The sequence below is a fragment of the Coturnix japonica genome, chromosome 14, assembly GCF_001577835.2.
Source record: "Coturnix japonica isolate 7356 chromosome 14, Coturnix japonica 2.1, whole genome shotgun sequence".
Lineage (NCBI taxonomy): Eukaryota > Metazoa > Chordata > Aves > Galliformes > Phasianidae > Coturnix > Coturnix japonica.
In genome coordinates this window covers 3,750,783-3,772,594 of record NC_029529.1, presented here as the reverse complement: position 1 = coordinate 3,772,594, position 21,812 = coordinate 3,750,783, and the positions used below count along the sequence as shown (strand labels likewise).

At 38.7% G+C, this 21,812-nt stretch overlaps 1 protein-coding gene across 3 annotated transcripts in view; it reads right to left on the bottom strand.

The window, feature by feature from the left end:
* SDK1 (sidekick cell adhesion molecule 1) overlaps nucleotides 1–21,812 on the bottom strand; it is a 360,897-nt gene that overhangs the window by 179,191 nt on the left and 159,894 nt on the right. For 2 of the 3 annotated variants that reach the window (XM_015876860.2, XM_015876861.2), the window contains one exon: nucleotides 18,401–18,534. In XM_015876860.2, coding sequence (XP_015732346.1) covers nucleotides 18,401–18,534 — 134 coding nt within the window. Of the gene's footprint in view, nucleotides 1–18,400; nucleotides 18,535–18,849; nucleotides 18,906–21,812 lie in introns of those variants that run through there. The other variant, XM_015876862.2, reaches the window with a different exon arrangement.

The window sequence follows — 21,812 nt, the reverse complement described above, 5'->3', positions numbered from 1 at the left end:
CATAAAAACAAGTATAAGAAAAGAAATTAGGATCATCTTTAGAAATTGTGGTATATCCGAAGGAAGAAAGCACAAAAGCCCTGGAGAAGAAGATCACTTATTTCAGCATAGATTTTTATGACATTTATTCAATCCACTGCTTGCTCTGATGTAAGGTTCTACCAATTCATCTGAAACAAACACATTAGAGAAGGCACCAACTTTCCTGCGTATATCCAGTCTCAAACTGGTAAGAAATGGGTTTCTTCCCATTTCTTTAGTTTTCAGTTTGTTATACAGTCCCACAACTGAACCCATACAGACACATACTCAGAGATTATTCTTGTTGGAATAAGCTGTTCATATAAAATAGGGTTAAATTTTCCAATGACTACTTCTAACAGCAGCTATAGTTCTCTGCTATGGAAACTTCATAGAAATATCTAATTCTAGTTGTGGTTTCTGTGGAACAGCAACTTCTGCACCAACTGTGAGAGTTATTTTAACAATTTCACTTTGCAGGCACTTTCAGGAGCACCCTTTTTCCTATAGATGAAGAAGTCACAGTTACAAAACAGCCAGCTCAGGCCAGCTTTAGAATGCACCTCTCCTTTCCTGTATATTTCTAAAGCCAGCAAACTTCAAGTAACTGGAAATGAAAGACTCTGAAACTGTTTTTCTGACAACAGTCGATAAAACAAAACATTTGACTTCCCAGAGCGTACCATGTGATGACAGCGTTGGTCAAGTCCAATGGATGGTGGATTTTACTTCCAGAATCCGTCAGAGATGGCAAAGATAATAGGATAATTTCAGAGTTCTGTCAAGACTGGAGTTAATAAGGGCAGGGCCAGTTCCAAATGTCACAGTATTTTTATGTAACGTGCAGCAGGATGAAACAATCCCAGCTCAAAGATTTTGCAAGTTGATATTCTCACTATCAGAAAAAATCACTTCAGAGCTTAGCAAGTAAAGAAACACAACTTTCAAAAGCATCTTAAGAATGGAGGCAAAAGCAGGGGAAACAACTTTGCTTCTTAGGAAAAATGCTGTTTTCAATAAATAAAACAAATGGCAAAACAAAACAAACCTACTGCACAGAGTGACCTTTAAGCGAGCCTAACCTTAGTTCAGTGTAAAGAAAATTAAAGTCTATTGTACTGATGTAGGCACAGTCAAGTGCCTTGTGCTAGCAGCAAGAATTCCCACTGCTGCTTTTCTTCTGACCTTTTGCATCTAGTAGAAGAGGAAAGAAAGGGAGACCATCTGGATTTCCTGTAGACAAGATGTCTATTAGCATACATCATGACCCTTCTAGTAAATAAAGGAACCTTGTGATATTTGTGGTAAGCAAAACCCATACTGCTAATACTATTTTGCCAGGTGAGATAATAACTCTGCATCTACTCCCCACTCTGAGTAATCTGCTCTTTGTCTCCCAGGAAAAGAGATTTAACATTTACGTGTTCTTTGGTTACTAGAGGAGCAGACTGACTACGGACTGCCCTTTTCCCCAAGTCATTAGAGAAGCCTTTCCAAGCTTGTTTTCTAAGCAGCTTCGGCCTTCATCTCTCAATATGATATTTGTCTAAAGCGCTTATCCATCAATACAGGAGAGGAAGTTAGCTCTGGCAGAAGGGAAGACCCCTACACTCTCTACCAGTCCAACACCTAGTGCAATTTACTCTCTTCACTGCTTTAGACTTCTCCTGTTCTCATGCAAGTATCATCATGCAAGTATCTTCTCCCTCCATACTCAAGGCTGTGTGAAACCATAGCCAATCATTTTCAACTTATCCTTTCCATGGTTAACATCAGAATCTTATTAGAAGCTTTAGCTATGAGAAGGAAGAGGTATTTTTGGAATGTTTTAAAGATTTTTATTAATAAGAGTTCCAGGTTATCAACCCAATGATTCCTCAGCCACTGTATTTCATATAGAAAGAAGCCACACAGAAGATGGCTCAACCAGACTCAGCTGCCTTATTCTGCTGAAGATGTATCTGATCACTGCAAAACCTAACAGGGCTTCTTGTGAGACCAGGACAACAATGTCAACTACAGACACAACTTTAGACTACGTTCTCCCTGCAAGTCAACAATACTTTCTGTAGTGTCTGATGGGGCTGACAAAGCAGTGGCACAGTAAGGGGAAGGATACACAACTTGCTCATAGCACTTAGAGTTTCAAATGATTTTATAATTACTTTGAATTATCTTTTGCTTTCTTGCTGATAAGAGCATACCTCTGTCTTAGAACACATATTTTTGTCGGGTCTCTCCTATCTCCTAATCCCAAAAGTCATCTTTGTGGGATGTGTTTATGTAAGACCAGATATATATCCACAGCCTAATCTTTGCATTTGCAGTTCTCTATATGGCATTCCAAGAATGCAACCAGTTCTCTACTTAAATAAGTGTTCTTTAGCTTTTTGTAAAGCTACGCAGGGAAATTTGACACTGATGATTACCAGTCCTACTCACACTTAAGCTGGTAAAGATTGAATAAAGATGCATTTATGCTCATAATGCTAAAATAAGCCAAAAAAAGTCCAAGGACTTTTCCATGTAAAAGTTTACTTCTAAAGCCATACAGCCTAAGAAACAAAGGCAAATCATTGATGTACAGCTATTGCTTGTCTCTAGAGTGGAAGGCGGTGTTCATGGAGAATTCTGCCAGAAGCACCATAATCCAACAACTCTAGATTACATCCAGTATTGAATTAAGAGAGCATTATCACTAAGGGCCCTTAGGGAACGTCATATACTTCCACTCAAACATACCCATCATTATGGATTTTCTTAATTTAAAAATGAAATGCAGCAGACAACACCAGTAATAATTACCTTTATGATAATGCCACAACCCATTTTATTGCTCTGAAAGTCAAATATATTTATTAAATCTGCATAAATTACAATAATATTAAACTGTAATTTATGTGATACTGTGTAAATGAGAGACTGGTTGGGCCTTTATACAAGCGTGTTCAAGCAGATAGGGTGTAATTTATATTTGTATGGTGATTGTGCTTTTAGTTTATTTAATAATAATAAAACTATCTAAAAATATAGCAAGCCATTAATTGAGTATCACCAACACTATAAAATCAACCTTCTATAAAGGAAATGTGGATGAGGCAGCCTTATCTCTTGCTGCTTAAATAAGGTTCAGTTCTCTTGTGGAGACAGTTTTAATCTCATTCAACTGAAAATTTTGCTCAACAGCTTTTAATAAACCCAATACTACCAAGAGACACGTATGCTACATAGAAATACCATTTATTGGAATAAGTTATATGGAACATTTTTCAGAATCAGTGACTGGTGACAGGCTTGTTTACAGCTCATTAATAAAAAATAGAGGTATCACTCCTGCTGGATAATAGTAAGGTTTCTCGTTTACATTTCCTTCCAATTACTGTAATTGACCCATAACTCACCACAGTTCTGGGCATTTATTCTGAACTTTGCACAGAATGCAGCAACAATCCTTGAGAGTGGCAGCTAAATACGTTGGGATTAACATCGTGCTAAATATTCAAACAGAAATTACACGAGCATTGTAAGCCAGGGGCTTACCAGAGGTTTTATGCAGTTTATGGATTCTTATCAGATCTGGGAAGATAGAAAGGGTTAGCAAAGGTCTGGCACAAATCTGTGTTCATCTCTCTGCTAAGCTGGAAATGTAAATCCTACCAAACCTAAAAATCTAGTGTGAAAAAGAATTACGTAATAAGTTTGGTCTATCAGCTCTGTAAGCTTCTTCTCAAATTAAGTCAAGTAAAATACCAGCAATTTAAAATAATACCACTTGGCAACAGGAAAACACAACCCCAGGATAATGAGACTGCCTGGTTGGTTATGCAGAGACGCTTTTCCCACCCCACTTACTAGTAAGGTTGTCATCAGATTGGGACTTCAATAAGAACATTAATTCCTGCCCTCCAAAAATTGCAAGATATCTGCAACCATCAGATATGAATCAAACTAATGCTTGGACAAATAACTGTAAGCGAGACTGCGCTGAAAATCCAACCTTGTCTTAAGCAAAGGCAGAAAAATACTTTCTGTGCCAGATATTGTGCAGTACAGTGCAGCGCTGCTGGGCAGCTTCCAGTATCTGTATGACAGTCATTGACTACAAACCTCTTCCAAAACTGTCCTAACAAATCCTTACATTGCACTCTGCAAACCTTAGCCATCTAGTAGCTGCTTTAAATTGTTTTTCAAAGTAGATTTCTCTTTTTACATAGCAATGGAATAAACACAAACTCTTCTAATTCAGTAATCAGGACAGATAATTATACATCCTTAATTGTTTTCTTTTTCCAGTTTAGGTTCGTGTTGATAGGAGATGGTAAAATTAGTCCACGAGCCATCTGAAATTTGCTGCTTGCTGATTAAAGCCTTAATTGATTCAGAATGTTTTACAAATGAATCTCTGAGTTACTTCAGCATCCTGGTGGCACATTGTAAAAAAAGAAAGCTCTCTCTCACGCACACGGTCCCCTTGTGAATGAGAATCACATTCCCATAAATCCATAACAACTGCATAAACAACTTGGTTATGTTGCTTTCAGGATTCACGGCTTGGTAGAAGCGGAGTGAAACAGCAAAATGAGATTCACTGACAGCAGAAACCCGCTGTCACTGACAAAGGATTCTCCTTCCCTCGTACCTCTATGTTATAATTTCTGAATGGACAGCATGGAACACGTAGCTGCAGGAAAGAAATAACTACTGCCCCTATTTTCTGCAAAGCTTATAATACTGAGATCTACAAGCTGATGAAGTAAAGCATTTGCAGCCATTCTGAGTGTTCCTCACCTGTCCTGAGACCTGCACTCCCCAATGAAGTTTTGTTCTCACCAGCAGACAATTTGGGTGAGCTTTGCACCATATTTCCAGGGATTGCTACCCAGGTTTCTTTCTGAAACATGGATTCTAAAGCTCCCGTGGTGATCAAAACTGAAAAGAAGAAAGAAAATGACATCTTGCACTACTCTTAGGGGCACATTGGAAGGGACAACCCTGGCACTAAAGGCAAAGCTCGTCCTTTCCTATCGCTCCATTTGCAGTATAAGATGATGCAACCGTCTCTTCTTTCTGCATTAATTGTTCAGTTCAGCTCACTCTTACCTCACTCGAAACACAAGCCCGCTGCAGTAAAGAATGAGGTGACAACTTAAAGCACTGCTGCACACTTTAAGAAAGAAAAACAACAACAAAAAAAAACACAACAAAAAAGAAAGAAAATAAAAAGAAAGCCCAGCCCCCTCAATCTGTCTGTGATATATTTCAAGAGCTGTACAATTTCACACAAGTCCTATTCTTCACAGCGTACGCCATCTATAATAACTCCAGTTGCCATTGTCTCTCCTCTTTCTCTTTTGTTTAATAGATAGGTCTGAAAAACATAATTGGAAGCTGAAATGACCTAAATTACAGAACTATTTCATTATAGGTCGGTGTTCTTCCAGAGACCATTTCTTCTGGAGTCAGAAGGGCCATCAATGCAGGCAGGTTTGCTGGTTTGCAGTTTATGCTCATTGGCAAAGCTCTCTGTAAATCACAGATCTTACCCTGCACCAAGGAAGTTAAACTTACTGTAGAAATTTCTGGTTAAAAGATGCAACTATCAGATTTCTGCATCACAAATATCATGTATGTAAATCATATTTATTTTTTAATTTTCAGTAGAAATGAAAATAAAATGCACTCATTTAAGAATAAGTATTTATGGTAATATGTAATTTCTTCAAATCTAATGCACAAATGACTTTTGTACTTCCTGTTCCTCTGGTCAGTATCTCATGCAGCACATGCAAAAGCTCCATGACACTGACATGTCAGCAAGATCGCTTGCAACACTGCCAAGCAAAACTGAGAGGATGTCCAAAATTCACACAGAACTAAAATAAGAATATCAAGTCATTAACGTTTGGACTCCTAAAGTTTGCAAAGAGAATCGTCTGCTTACTTCATAATCTTCTCATTTCAGCCCATAGTCTCCTTCCCCAGGCAAAAAGAAAGAAAGAAAAAAGCTTTCTATATTTCTTTAAAAGCAGTGACACAAAGCAAGCTTGCAGAGCCTTGGTCATTGCTCATGGGAAGTTCTTAACTTGGATGTTTTAAGTTTCACAACTTGGAAATATTTTAACAAAATTAAAGTCACCTCCCTGGTATAAGCAATGAATGAATGAACTGAGAGTAACCAAGAATGACTCTGCTCGCCTGCATCTGCTTGCCACGGACTCCAGATAACTGTTATTTCATCCTTCCCCTTCATGAAAAGATATGTGAACAGATGCACTAATTAGACATCTGACTCTTATTTCATTACAAACACCTTCTGAAAGCCATTGCTACAATCTTGTGGAAAAAAAAGAAACCCGCTAAGCTTATTTGTACAATTACACTGCCTTCGCACCTTCTAACCCCACAGAAGACCCTCTTCGGCTGCCTGCCCCCATGGCACTGTGGCAGTGTTGTCAGTGCCATCATAACGTACAGCAAAACACCATTCCTCTGCTCCAGACTGCGTTTTGAAAATCAATTCTGCATTATACCAAGGATGGGAATTCAGCACATACTCTCAGAACTAAAAAGGTCTGCCAGATCCCATAATATTTCTCCCCAGCAGCCTGTGAAGTGCAGATTGCCCTCTTCATCACTGAGCATATCTGATCTGTCAGGCACAGTTTAATCAAAGGCTGTTCCTCTGCTCATCACATCTAATGCAAGTTGTTGTGTTTGTTAGCAGCACAGCCAATAATACTCGTTTGCAAAGGAACGCAGACGCTCCCAGTTATAACATGACATATCAATCATGTACCAAAGTAATCAATACCCTTCCACAAAGCCAAAGGGCAGCTGATAATCTGAATTCATTCAAGATACCTTCAACATTAAACAGTCTGCTGCATCTACCGGGCTTCTATTTCACACAGGGTGCTTTTTGAGGCGCTGCAATTTCAGCCCTTCTTAATTGCTCATAACCTTCTTTTGGGCATGATCTATTTGAATCGAAAGGTGAAATTTGGCTTTTCATGGTAAATGAGAAGCATTAAGTACCTGGTTAGACAACCCGTTCTTTAGAAACACCCTTTCTGCATTGACTAGGAATGAACCAATGAGAGAGATGTCAGATATTTTTCAAGTAGCTTTTTACTACAGTCTCACAGCACAAACTTTTTTGTCAAAGAGCCCAGAGACCAATTCCTATGCCAATAAGGTTAGAAATAAGCATCAGTGCAGTGGAATAAGCAGAATTCACTATCAAGTTTACCAAGGGAATATCCATAAATAAAATAATATTAATTTAGATGAGGAATCAATAGGCAGCAAAACCACTAGCAACAGCCACACGATTCAGGTGAGCTGAAGAATTGTCTGAAGGGAAAACGATTAAACAAATGACTCCTGTCACACCAAAGGTAATAAGCAGTAATTGCACAACAGATTTTATATAAATCTTTGCAATAAATCCCATGGCATTCTGCAGTTCAAGAGCAGACCAGATAGTCCAGCATGAAGTTTGGGAATCAATACAATAATAATCCACTGAAGTATAAGCAACCATAGAAAATTGTTTTATTTGAAAGCATGAAATTGGTCAGAAAGTGATGAGTCTATAATCACAATATGCACAAAAAAGCACTCCCCCTGGGGCTGTAAGTTCACAGCTATTTGGTATGTGCAAACTTTCTGTATGTTTATTGATATATATTTTATATAAGTATGTGTATGTATGTGTATATATATATATATATATATATATATATACACACAGCGAGAGAGAGAGAGAATGAATAGTACTGAAAACATTTATCTGCCTTCTCTTTGTTCATTTTTGCCTGCATCTCAAATTTCCATTTCAAACTATGGAACAGAGTGAAGCTTAGATTAAGGTTCCCAGCTCAACTTTGCTTTGTGAGATAAAGTTACCCAAATGAAATTAAGCCACTGCATGGTAATTCTTGGCCTTGTTCCAGCGTGATGTGGAAAAAGAACATTTGTCATAATCACTTGTAATTGGAAAAGAACAGGAAGAGATCACTGTTAATTGCACAGCATGGCATGTGTATGTTGGACATTGCAAAGCGATTGCTGCTCAGCGGTGACAGTGATGGACCCGAAAGTGCTCCATGCAGCAGGGTGAGACCCGTGAGGGCTCTACGGGATGGAACAGTTCTACCTGCTGACACAATAGGTCCATTTGAATTACCTTGGTGTTATTTTTGTTTGGGTGGGTAGGTTGGGATGAGCACGACACATAAGAAAACATGAGAACGCAAAACACCCTCTGCTGCAATTACCCTCAGCATATTCTCTTTGCGCTTTCACGGGCCTTTCTAGCTTGCTTTTACAGGCTTGATTTAATATTCATAATCACCTTGAAAAGGCCATCTGCAATTTTAATCACTCACTGCCAATTACTTTCGGTAATAGCTGCGCCAGCCTTGCTGTCAGCAATCTGACACCCAGGAGGACGGGGATGTTCCTCAGCAGCGACAGCACACAGCACTGCAGCCCTTCTGGATCTTCCCTGCCCTGACTGTGGCTGTGAGTGCACAGCACTGCAGAGTGCATCCAAATACAGCCAATGTGGAAGAAATAAGCAAGCTTTTATTGTTATCCCTCTTTTGTGCATAAGGAACTAATGGAAATAAAAATCACTATTGCACAGAACTTCTTCGCCATCCTCCAGCAGAAGAACTGTCCATCCCTTGCAGTAGTTCACCTATCCACGACAGCAGTCAGCTGCTTGTTCTCAACACATGAACAACAAATGCAGTTGGACAAATCTAACATCATTTTTACAGAAGGAAAGCCTTAGGGACCAGGACACTGTGCACCTTCCTGACTACCAGATCCCTTCTGTTCTAGCACAGAAAACTCTCAGTTTGTAACAGATAAATATCTAGCTACGATCTTCCCCCAGATTACAGGTGAAGCTTCGTTTCCACATGCAATAACTGAAATGATTTATCCACCATAAAAATACACAGTTTATGACAGAGGATTGTTTTTGAGAGGTGGAGAGGTACAGAAAAAGCCCACATACGACAAATAGTTCAGTGTCTTTATTACTTTACCATGCAATTTGTAAGAAAGGGAATCAGAGCTTGGATTGCTTTGATGCATAACCACTCCAAGCTGAGCAGAACAAGGATGAGCCACGCACACCCTGTGCTGGCACCTTACTGCTCCCACAGTACAACCACGGGGGCAAGAAGTCGATGAGGATATTGCATGTAGCAGGTTGAGGCAACGGAGGTCAAAGTCAAATTTGAGTTTCTCTTCCTATCATAAATGAGAGATGAAGGTTCAATTATTCTAAATTACTCAAAAATTGATAGCAAGTCCTTACTAAGATCCAAATGAATTTCCCATAGTAAACATCTTTGTTAAGAATTGGAGCAAAACTTGGTAATAGCCAATTTCAAAGAAACATGACAATGATAAGTACTGATTTACACAGTGACCCTTCTCCTCTGCTGAACAGAACAGCAGCAATCAAATAAAATGCTTTGCCATAACGCAACTATGCAAAGATGATTTAAAGCTGTACAGATGACATGGATCTGTGCATGTCCTGAGTCTCAAATGCTTATTTTGCAGCTTTGGGTTTTTTCCTCCAATGAGACGTAGATGAGATAGGAAGCCATATCCTTGCTTAACTTTCCTGTTCTCTGACATATGTGGGGAAGAGATTAAAACTATCTCTAATATCAAAAGTTTTGAAAATGATGACCCCCGAGCAACCATATGTTTGTGAAAGAATGAGATGAAAATCAGTTCTTGTAAAGATGCTGGGGGGTTCTGCTATGCAGGTCCTCAGCGTGCGAATTACAATTGTTTGAATACATCGAGGCTTTTGCAGTAAGTGCAGAAGTCACTATTAAACATCTGTTTGGAACATATTTATCATTCCTGATCTATAATGTATATGAGACATTGCAAACTTGCCCAACACAACAGCACTTTAAAGAACACTCAAATAGATTCTAATTACTTTTTTTTTCTTCTCATTGCAGAGCAAGTCCTACTCCTATGAATAGAAAGTGACATCATGCTAATTTATCCACTTATAAGTAAAGATGCTTCTTTTTCATTAACAGTAACATCTTTGTATCTTTTTATCCTCTCCTTTACAGAACAGCCAAGGCAACTCATGTCATTAAAGAACAGCACAGAGCTGTCACAGCACGTATTACACAGGTATTTTTATTCTCAGAATGTGTTTTCTATCTGAATAGCACGTTTAGGTTAAGGTTCCCTTCACCTTCTCAATAAGGTTTATCAACTCTTAACAATATTTTAAACATCCAACATTGTAAGGAAGAGAAAGATTTCAAGTCAGATACTTAGAACACTCCAGGAATGTAGCATAACTGAAAGGGATTCATAGGAGATCAAAAGGTAATGCTCAGAAAGGGTAAATTGGTATGAGAGTCTCAGAATCTCAGTTATTCCTTTTAAAGCTTCAGAGTAATTACATACACTGAAACTCAAAGCCCTCTACAAATGCCTACAAATAGCTGTATTTCTTTCTCCTCTAAGTTTTTCCAAAAGTGCATTTATCTTGTCCATGTGAAGAAATGAAGAGTTCCAGGGAAAGAATATTTTGCCAGCCCTACAACCCCACGAAGGGGACCAACACTGGGTGCTGCTTTTCTTTCAGCTGTTTAATGATTTCTACTGCTGTTATTTACGATATCTCTTTATCTATTTACGTTTATTTATCATATCCATTTCCTAGTAGGTAATTTTAGTAGCATTATCAGTATACATTGAACAGATTTTCAAAGATCCAAAAGCATTACTTAAACTCACAGGTATGGACAAAAACTAATTAGTATCTGAACAAGAGACAGCAGCAAATTAGTTCACTTCCTGACTGCACTGAAATAGAACAAAGAAACCAGGCAGAATTAGTCTTGTGGCAGAAGGCAGTTAAGTATCAATTGGACTACGCTATCACTTTCACCATTTTCACCCCTGAAAGATGACTCACTCAAGTGCCCAACGCCATCTTTTCCTGCCAAATAAAACTAATATTGATTTCAGCAGCTTCCTTTCATCTTATTCCATGCTGGAGGCATGGGGACAAGTTTGACTATGAAGAAAATTTCTAAACAAAAATATTTTCTTTGTAAAGTCTGAAGAATGTTAAAGAATTGTAGGTCAATCAGTGACATTAAGAAGCACACCATTGAACCAGCAATACCTTTCTGTCCAGAAAAGTTTTCTGACATTTCTCTTATGTTGGTCTTCTAACAAATCACCATAGTTTGTTCAGGATGGCATTTTCCTGGATGGCATGTATAATTGATGTATGTCACTTTTTATAAAATGATTGCAAGGTTGATTCAATTTTCTCTTTTCCTTGTTTGTGTCCTCTAAGAATCTCTTATCTCCACATATCAATTACAGAGCAGTGACAGAGATGGGATACAAATCACTGCGATGAATGTAATAGCAGAAGTGATTAGAGATAGGGAGAGATTAATTGCATGTGTCAGATATAAATAAAGGGTTTTGAAGACAGCCCAGGATTTTGAGAGAGTGCATGTATTGCCAGTCTCTTACAAAAAAAGAATAACCAGTTTTACAAACAGACAAGCATAACTAGAAGTTTGGTTAAAATAATGAGCTGGATTTCAGAAACTCTGTCATATGGCATTTTTTCAGGATGCCTAATGTCTGTGCATATGCCTAAGGAACATGCACTCAACTGGTGTGCATTTTCCCAGCTCCACAGGCAAGGGACAATTCCCTATAATAATGAATGTTGTCTAGGTGGCATTAGCTAGAAAAGGAAAAAACTATTTCCATAAACAATGCCTTTAAAGTCTTCTGCATTTGTTGAGCTACGTGATGAAAAGCAAGTATCAGACATTTCAGTATATTATATGTTGACTTTGGCTGTTCATATTCTCTTCAGTAGTAAGACTGAAAAAAACAAAACCAAAAATCCCAACCATACAGGGAATTTATTCTATTGTCTTTCCATTCCAAAAAGACATCATCAGTTGATTGATATATTTAAAATATTGCAATGACTCAGAGGAAAGTCAACTAGAATCCAAGTCCTACAAGCAGAGCAGAAACAAGTCTCTTGGAAAGGGAGTTGTTGCAGATGCAAACATGCATCGTGTGTGCCAATAATGTTATCAAAAACAGTCCAAAGGAAGAGGAAGAAACTGGAGACAGATCAGCCTTTCTGCTATTTATCAGAAAGACCGCTGATAGAACATTTGAGCAAAGCCAAAGCAAAGTTCAAGCTGCCTCAGGTGTTTCTCATCTAATCTTTATTATTCCTGCAGGTTAGCAATGTATGATTTTAACCCTAGGTTTCCCTCTATACCACTACCATTATAAGAGTGAAGTTTTACTCTGAGGAGAAAAAAGGCAAATAACTATGGAAGAGATCTGGCTGTAAAATTTGGAGTCCTAGAATGTTGTTAAAATATAATGATAAGCTTCTATTTCATTCTAATGCATACAATGTGATTCTATACTGCAATACAGTGTCCTTCTCTCAGTAGATAAATAGAGCAAACCATTAGGAACATCAGCCTTGAACTCACCTACTAGTCCTGAACAAAGCTTTACTTAAAATTTATTCCAATATTATAAAAAAAAACAACAAACTTTTAACATTAACTCAATGTACTCCCTTTTTGTTACAGCTATAATACTTCAATGTATTTGACTTGAATACATGCATCCCAAAAGCACAGCTTAATTGTATTCCAACTATTTTCAAAATAATGAGAAACAAAAATCCCTGCTTAAAAAATGCCCTTTAGTATAAGAACAGATTGGAGGTTCTGAAGAAAAAGCATCAAGAGCTATAAGCATTTGTCCAGGGTATTAATGATGGTATTTGCACAGATTTTATCCTTAATGTTCTCTTTCAATTCCCAAACACTTCAACAGCCTCCTTCAAATTAGCTTTCTGGATAACAAAGGAATGTTGAGTGATCACCAAAGCAAAGGCGCACATTTACTCATGAGATTACATGTGACAATTGCTAGGATATCCTTCCTGGAAACTCTGCCCACAGAGAGCAAAGCCTGTGCAGAAAACAGGAGAGGAAAGGAGTGCCATTCTTTCTAACCTTAAAACCAGTGCCTGGGGAGCTGAGGCATGTTGGACTTCCCCTGTATCTAATCAGAACCTCAGGCATGTGCAGTACAATTACAGCACAGAAACGCAATTTCATTTCATCTCTTGTTCCTTTTCCACCCATCCATCACCAACCTCCCCCCCAAAAAAAACCTAAAACAAACCAACAACAAAACCCACAGAAAACAACACTACATTGAGGCATCCATTTCACCTCAACAGCACTGACCCACAGAGACTAAGTGAAATAAGGTTCCTCAGCACGAACTAAATAAAGCTTGACAAGTTTATAGAACTTGCATGAATTTGACCTTAGAACAGAAATCTCTGCTCTCTAGGGGTTCCTGCCCACTCCTTTCCTTCTCCTGACACCTGAAAGCTGGAATCAGCCATGAAAAATTCATGCAGCAGTGTGTTTCAAACATAGCCACGAAGGATCCTCAACATCTGCTGACTTGAGTAAACCTTGATGGTTAATATGAAAAATTATGTTTGTGAAATTCTTTCTTCTGGAGAGGAAAACGTCTGCTCAGACTCTTCTGAGAACTTCTTAACAAGCCTGACAGAAGGATGTCAAAAGTAGTATTGCATTAACTGCATTGACAGGTAAAGCAGCACTATTTTCTCCACTTCTTCTGTAACCATGTTAGGAGTATTTCACTTTTAGTGCCACTGGAAATGACCCAAACATCTTGTGCTATCATGGGAACTTTATAACAGTCTGAAATTGAACTCTTTCCCTCCTGCAGAAATTTTGTTTTGATACACGAAATTGAAAAACAAAATAGGCCTCAACCAGAGACAAACACGGTCTGTTTAGCCTCGTGTCAGTGCCTACCATCGCAGAATGGAATGTCCTTCCATAGCAACGGTGGGAGCTGGGTGGAACAACATGGCACCCTACTATTTCAAATTAATTGCAATGCAACCAAGCCAGAAATTTAATGTTCAGTCCCCAACTCCCTTCTTTTTTTCTCCTTTTTTTTTGAGAATTGTCAATGCTCGAGGGAAAAATTTATCTTTGTTAAATGATAATTGGCTTCATTGTCTTTGACTCCTCAGAAATGCTGGCTGGCAAGGTTTTTAAAATATTCATCAATCTTGCTTTCTGTTTTTACAAAACCCACATCAGAAAAGAAAAGGAAAGAAAAAAAGGTGCCAGTCTGCAGAACATTCTGCATCTCCCAGTGTTATGAATAGGTCTAGAGACCACCTAATTTACTAATAAATCTATTCAAGCGACATGCATCTCAATATTTCACAGCTTAATAAGAAGGTCCAGAAGCAAGGCCCCAGATTGCAGTTCCAGATGATTAGCGCTGCAAAACCAATTGAAGCAGGAGTATCGAAGCTGTCAGAGCAGCTTACACACAGCCACCCTCTGCAAACTCACCATTTAAATCGTCTGCTCGGGGACACTTGCTCAAATTTTTCATAAAATACTTGGAATAAGCTCTAAAATAGCAGTGCATACTGTTAAAAGTTTCTAAGAATGGGGCAGCGCTGCTCACATCTATAGCAGTGCATTGTAGTTAATAATAGGAGAATCTCAGCAGGGCTTTTCAAACTTCTGAAGTGACACCAGAGTCTTGCTGCGTCATCCTGCAATAAAATAACAAGGACACTTGCTGCGCGCATTGCAGAGAACAGCTCAGCCAGCTCCTTGCGGAAATAAAAAGGTCTCCATTAATTCTTTTAAACTCTTCTTGAGTTATTGACTTAAGTACCAGAAATCCTTGCAGTTCCAAAACCAAAAAAAAAAAAAAAAAAAAGAGCATCTTCGTAGGTAAGACTGGCATAGACTAAAGAAAAGTGTCTTTTTGGAGAAAATAAAGTGAGCATATATGGGGTGGAATAAGATTTGGGGCTTTTGTTTTTTAGATTCTACACTACAACAGAAAAAACTTCTCAGAAACTTTTCACCAAGGTTTTTATATGAAAGTCAGGAGTACGGCCCTCAAGGAAAGAAGAGCTTCATGATGGCCTTCCTTCAATAAATATTTCCACCTGTAAGTGTCCTGCCAACACTGGTGAGACCAGACATGTGCCACTGTACCTTGCTGACAAGCCAAAGTCTTGAGAAAGAGATCTGACCACCTATGCTGCAATGCCTAACTACAGAAGCATGGGCAAGAAAGAAAAGTGCTTGAAGAATCAACAACCATTCTAAGACATCAGCTAATTTATTTATGAGCAGATGGGAGCAGGGAAGAACATTAAGGATTTCCCAGTTGTTCTTATTGTAAAGCGACGTGTGGTTCTATGAAAAGAAGGCTGCAATGGCTCAGCGATAGGTGAACCATCTATCACATGTCTTGTCAAGTTGGGAAGTTCTAATGCTGGATATAAAACTGAAATATTCCACAACAGAAAATATACAAAATTTTTCACATGGGGCAAATAACGCATTGGACTTGAGGGATAAAAACACTGAGTTTTGCTATATAATAGTATTATTGCTACCAAAGTATTAGCTGTCAGACTTGCCTAGCCATTGTTTCCTTATTTACAAGGTGATGAGGACAAATGGTTAAGAAAAGACAAGATTTTCATTAGTTTTGTATACAGTCCTACTGATTTTAAGAAGTTTACAATTCAGGACTAATTTCTGACATCTCATTTTACATGATATATCTGCAATGTGCTGGCTTCTGGATATTATTTTGATTTCACTGGATAGTTGGGTATATTTTCCAGACATTGCTCAAACTCCATTTACCTCCAGCCTTTTGAATCTGATCTGCAATATAAAGTCTTGTAACTCATGTTCTGCTTACTTGAGGACTATCCTTTTATCCTAGAGTCAGCCTCATGTTTGAGAACAGAGTAGGACAACTTTCTTTGCTGTCAGACTGACTCTGTTGATGCGCTTTTCATGTAAGATGGAGCAAGTCTGATTCCTTCCTTGAAGGACATTGGCATAACAAGCTGTGCATCTCTAACAGTGTTCTCTGTGGATGACTACCCAGGGAATTATCTATAGTTGTTTCCTCCTGCCCTCAATAAAAGTGGCAATGTGTGCCGAGTCATGTCGCAAGGTTGCACTCAATTAATATATAAATGTACTCACACAGAAATTGGATATTCCACTTTCCACTTCATATAATGAAACTGGTTTGTGGTGGGTTTTTTTTTTTTACCCTTATTATTCTTGATTATCTTAGACTCCTCCTCACAGAAAATGAAGTGCCATCAGTTTTAAAATCTGATACACTTCAGACAGTTCAATGTAATGTCTTCCAGACTCAGATGTCTTTTTAAGAATCTGTTTCCAACTACTTGCTGAAGTTACTTATTACGTTTCCAAAATATACCATCTTTCTGCAAGTGTTGCCTGCATGCTCGCTCACTCAGGACCATAGTTTCACCCAACTGTTTTGTTATTAGAAACAGTTTATTCACTTCTATCTTTCTTTTCTTCCTTAGATCGAAGTTCAAAGTGACCGTGTCAATCTAATTTTCTTTACAAACACAACAGCGTATTATGGCCAAAGCCTTTCTCTAACACACACAGCATTAAACATACAAGTTCAATGTATTAAATTCACTTCTCAGATTTTAAATTGTCCTCTTTGGCTAAGATGTGTTCTAACAAGCAAACAAATCCGTATTTGACATTCAATCTTGCCCGTTTCCTATTGCTCACATCCCAGATAGACTTAGCATTCAGCATATCAAGTCTGCCAGCATTTTGAAGTGTCTTCCATATGCTGGTATTACCTTCTGCTTTGCACAGAACTTGTTATGCAAGCATGATCACAGACTATTTCTAGCATTGATTAAGATATGAAATTAAAGTGGGAAGTACATTATTGGTCACATAATACAAACAATACAAATTTAGTTTAAAAATGAAATTACTGAAGTGTTAGCAAACCTCTTTATACTGTCAGAAATAATAACGTTTACCATCTACATGCCACGGCACAGATAGAATTCACACAAGTGGATTTGCAGCATTATCTCCAGTTCGGGAGAACGTGCAAAACCCACAAGAAGTTCATTTACTGTTTAAACAAATCTAGAAGAGAACATGGGTTTGTCTCTCCTGTTCTCTGTTATATTGTGTAAATTCTGCCCTCAGTGACTCTGTGCACAATGCACTCCTGGACCCACCAGCAGGGCTCCAGTGCTTGCTTAAGAACAATTCCCCTTGAAATCTGAGGAAGAATCAGGGGGGGGGAGAAAGAAAAAAAAAAAAAAAGCGTGTTTTTTTTTTTAGAAATTATTTCATAGGAACATAATATTTTTTTATGAGCTTCTGACAAACATAAGCATACCATCAACAGCAATGTTCCTTCCCAAAAACCCAGGCTCCCAAGTTTTGCTCCTCTAAAGAAAATAGCCATGTGGGCTGAACCAAACCTCATAATTTCCAAGACCAAAGGGCATCTTATTGTGCTAATCAGTCTACAGCTGAGAATCCTACATCCTCTAGAAGAATAAACCCAAACAGCAGCCTGTCCATAACTCTGCCAGCCTCACAGATGTTTTAGCCAACCACCTCTTCCTTGTCTGTACAACCAAAAAGAGGAACATACTCACTGCCACCTTGAAAATGCCTTAACTGAATGCCCTCCAAAGGAATCAAATATTCTTACATTGTAAAAATACTCTTTTTACACAAACATTTGCCAAATGCTTAACAGTATCTTACACCTGCACAGTTTTGCTGAATGCGTATGTTAATATACGGTATACAGAAACCTTCCTGACCTCATTGCTCTGCTTCATTTCCCTTCCCTTTGCTGTAAAACCCACGTCTGGAATGCCTCTGTAATGGCAGGTGTTAATACAATTTGTGCAATGTAAAATAATAAGTAATAACAATGAAATGCATGTTCCCTGGGACTCCACGATAACTTCAGGTGAAAATAATGTCAGACTCTGGGAACAGACTCATTAATAAAACTGCACTCAAAAGAGTGACTTGTTTACTTACACACACACAATAGAAACCAATACATTATCAAACCCTGCATTAAAAAGAAATTATGATCACAACTTCACAACAAACAGCGAGGAATACCATCACACACCTGCCTGGCACAATATAACCCTCCAGACAAAAGACTCTGAGGCACGTTTATCTCAGGCTCACACTCCCTTAGATCACTCTGATCACACAAACTGCTCAGAGTGCTCCAAACCAACCAGGAGAAGATCTCCTTTAAGGACTGAATCCTTCCACAGAAAGGCTGTTTTTGTTAGGGCAGAGCTTTGTGAACTCCTCCTGTAACCTCAGAACTACAGCAATTCTCCATGTATTGGCACACTTACTTGCTATGCTGAGATGAATAAGTGGGCTTGTCTTGTTCTCGCCATTCTTTTCATTGACAGCCTGGACATAGTAGCCTCCTGCATCTGCCGCTGACGTTGCAAGGATCACCAGCTGATTCTCCAGTGTTATGGCTCTGTTTGGGAAAGCAAAAGATCATGCTAAAACCAGAAGAACAGCATTTGCTGTGCAGAAATTGTACAGTACTTCAGACTTGACAGAATCACATGATACTCGTTGGCAAGATGTTAGGAGATCCAAAACAACCTCATTTCAAGCACATTCACAACACTTTAGATGTGCAACGCTTTGAGGCTTTTTCTCAGTTTCGCTCACTTAAAATGTTTATGTGACATGCAAAAAGCTACAACATCTAGAACACAAACAGTTTAAATGCCTTTAAGAAGTCACACATAAAGTGGCAAACAAAAGCAGAGGCAGACAGCCTTACCCTGCACAAATGTGGGCTGACAGTCCCAGCACAGACCAACATGCTGCAGAACTGGTGCTACTGGGAACTTCCTCAACAGGTGAAGCTATTTAAAGGCTGACACTCAGGAATGAGGTGGGAAATCAATAACACCTGTCCTCCTTCTGTTTCAGCAAGGTACTGTTAACATTAATAATTCACAATCATTTGCCTTTGAAAAAGTGTTTTAAGGCAATGAGGGAATCACATTCCCAGCACAGTATACTGATTTTCACATACAGGAGCTGGCATAGGATACAACAATGAGAAGAGTGTCCATGCTCTGTGTTTGTGATTCCTATCCAATTTCCCCACGTGGATACAAAGAACAGTGAACTTCTATAAGGCTGTCGGTAGATACTGATTGAAAAAGATCTGAGAAAGATGTGAGGCTGTATTTTCAGCTCTGGTGGTGGTACTGAAGTCAGTCATTGCACACCAGCTGAAGATCTTGTTTGCAGTATCTCTACTGATGATTTTTATTATACTAAACTGTAAGAAATATCTCAGTACAATTTCTTTTCTTTATTCAATGAACCTGTAATTGCTTAATTGACTTAGAAAATCAAAGGCAGTGTGATAGATTTACAGAGTGGGGATATAAAATGCAATTAATATGACATTTGATAAAGCAAATAAAGATAAAAATCCAATGAAGTGCTAATAATTGAATATTAAAAGACAATGCAATTACATTAATTCCTGCAGTGGTTCTAAAGGATGCAGCGCTAGAAGGGCTCTTTGAAAATACAGAAACACATTTCAGACTGCTCTGGGACAAGGTGAGGCTGGAGCTGAACATTCTAAAGCTGATCTCCGAATGCTGTTTATAAGCACACTGACACCACCTCTGTCTGTGGCTGTGCAGAGGCCAAAGATTTGGAGTTCTATTTAGATTAAGAGCTGTGCTCATCAGGAAAATCAATTAGTCACGTTTTAAGGACTCGTTAATGCCAGTGTTTCCAAACCATCTGAAGATTCATGTCACAGCCCTTATCAGGGTTGCAACCATATTTCGCGCAACAGCTGCACAAAGCGCCCTAAAATTGGCTTCACGCATTCCCATGGGTTCACTGTTTGTTTTCATTGTCTGTTATAACTTCTACGTTATGACAGCACCGCACTGATGTTCGAAGGGAAATCACATCCCGGCTGCTCAGCTCACTGGCACATTTGAGGAAGACAACAGCAGCAGATGGAGGGGACCTCTCAGAAATTCATACCCGGTACAGATTTGATGAAATACATAAATATTGTTGGTTGTTGCTGGGGTTTTTTTTTTAAGTGATACCAAACTTAATCTAATGTTTTCAAGACAGAACAACTAGCAAGTAAATGAAGCAGACTGATCCCTTGGGGTTCCTTAAGCATAAGGAAGGGAGCGTTTTAAATTGAATGTTTTGATAGAAGATATTTTAACAGTCTCCAGGGCTCAGTGGAAGCCTGTAGGGAACAGAAGCCAATACATACACAGTGACATACAGTGTGTGGAGCTGCTATGGGTGTACCATGCCAGCATTTTCATGACACCTATGCCACAACAGCACCCTTAGACTACAATAGATGGATCTCAAAGTGAAGGCTTCAAACCCTGCCCATGATGGACTGCCTGCCCAAATGCCCTGACACCAGAGATGGAAAAGCATAGGCATGATGGAGATCAGTAATGTTATTTATCCAGTTCTTCTAAGGAACTGAAGATGTAAATAGAAACCTCCAGAGTTTTTCAGAACTTCCATTTGCTGCAGCCAGAATTAAGCACTTGGAAATGCTCTGGGGTTTTTTAAATGCAGAATTCTGAATTGCCCAATACTTGAAGAAACTGTGATGCAAATATCTCTGAGGTTTGATGGAAAGCTTTTGGAAATTATGAGAACATCAGGCTGAGCCTTTAGAAATAATGGATCATTTTCTGTAATGCCACTGTTAAGGTATTTAAGACAATATGTTTGCAGCTAAATTTCTTCTTGCTCTGAAAATTGGATCCTTTATGAAAATACCAAAAATGAACTCTGTAGTATCTTAAATAGGTGGATTTCATATTACAAACCATTACTCATGGAAAAAATGAAGATCTACTCTACATGTAGGTAATGCAGAGAAGCTGGAAATGCATTCAGTATTAGCTTACCAGATTACACAATAAATAGATAGCACTGCATTATAAAAACATGAAAATTGCACAGTGACCTGATGAGGTTTTCTCTTAGAAGGCATCCATCTGCTCCTGAGCAAGGGTGCAGTACTTAAGCAAATACGGCCTTCACGAGTTCTCTTTTCCTCTAGATAATACAAATATCAAATTCCTTCTTTACCAGATACTGTTTACAGGAAGTCCTCTGCTGCCGGTACAAAACTTTTGCTCCCATAGCACAGCATGAGCCAATCTTTCTCTGGGAGGCAGAGCCCACCCAGCAGCAGTGATGTTAAGAGGAAAGGGAGAGATGACAAAGCACTGACACTGCAATTACTGAGACATCCCCCATTGAAATGCCCTTTTGAAAAAGGGCAGAATGTGGCAGTGAAATCACAGCTGTGCAGTGAAACCCTGACTCAGGGCAGTGTATGTGTGGCTTAGCAGTGAGCACACCCCACTCATATGTCTTCCAATTCAGAGGGGGAAATTCTTCCTCACAGTTATTTAAATATATGCAAACAGTGCATGTTTTTCAGGACTCAATCACAGCACAAAATATTAGTGTGTCTGCCACAGAACAACACGTCCATAGCAACAAAGCAGTAGGAGCTGACTGGATGCCAAGTTTACAAAACAGTACTCAGATTTCAGTTATATTATGACTGCAAATCAACTGAAAATAAATATATATATATATATACCTACCCAGCTGCTGAATATTAAGCACAGCCACACTAATTAATGCATTCATTTTACTATAAATGCTAGTTTTTAGCATCGCTTCTCTAACTACACCGTGCACAAGTGG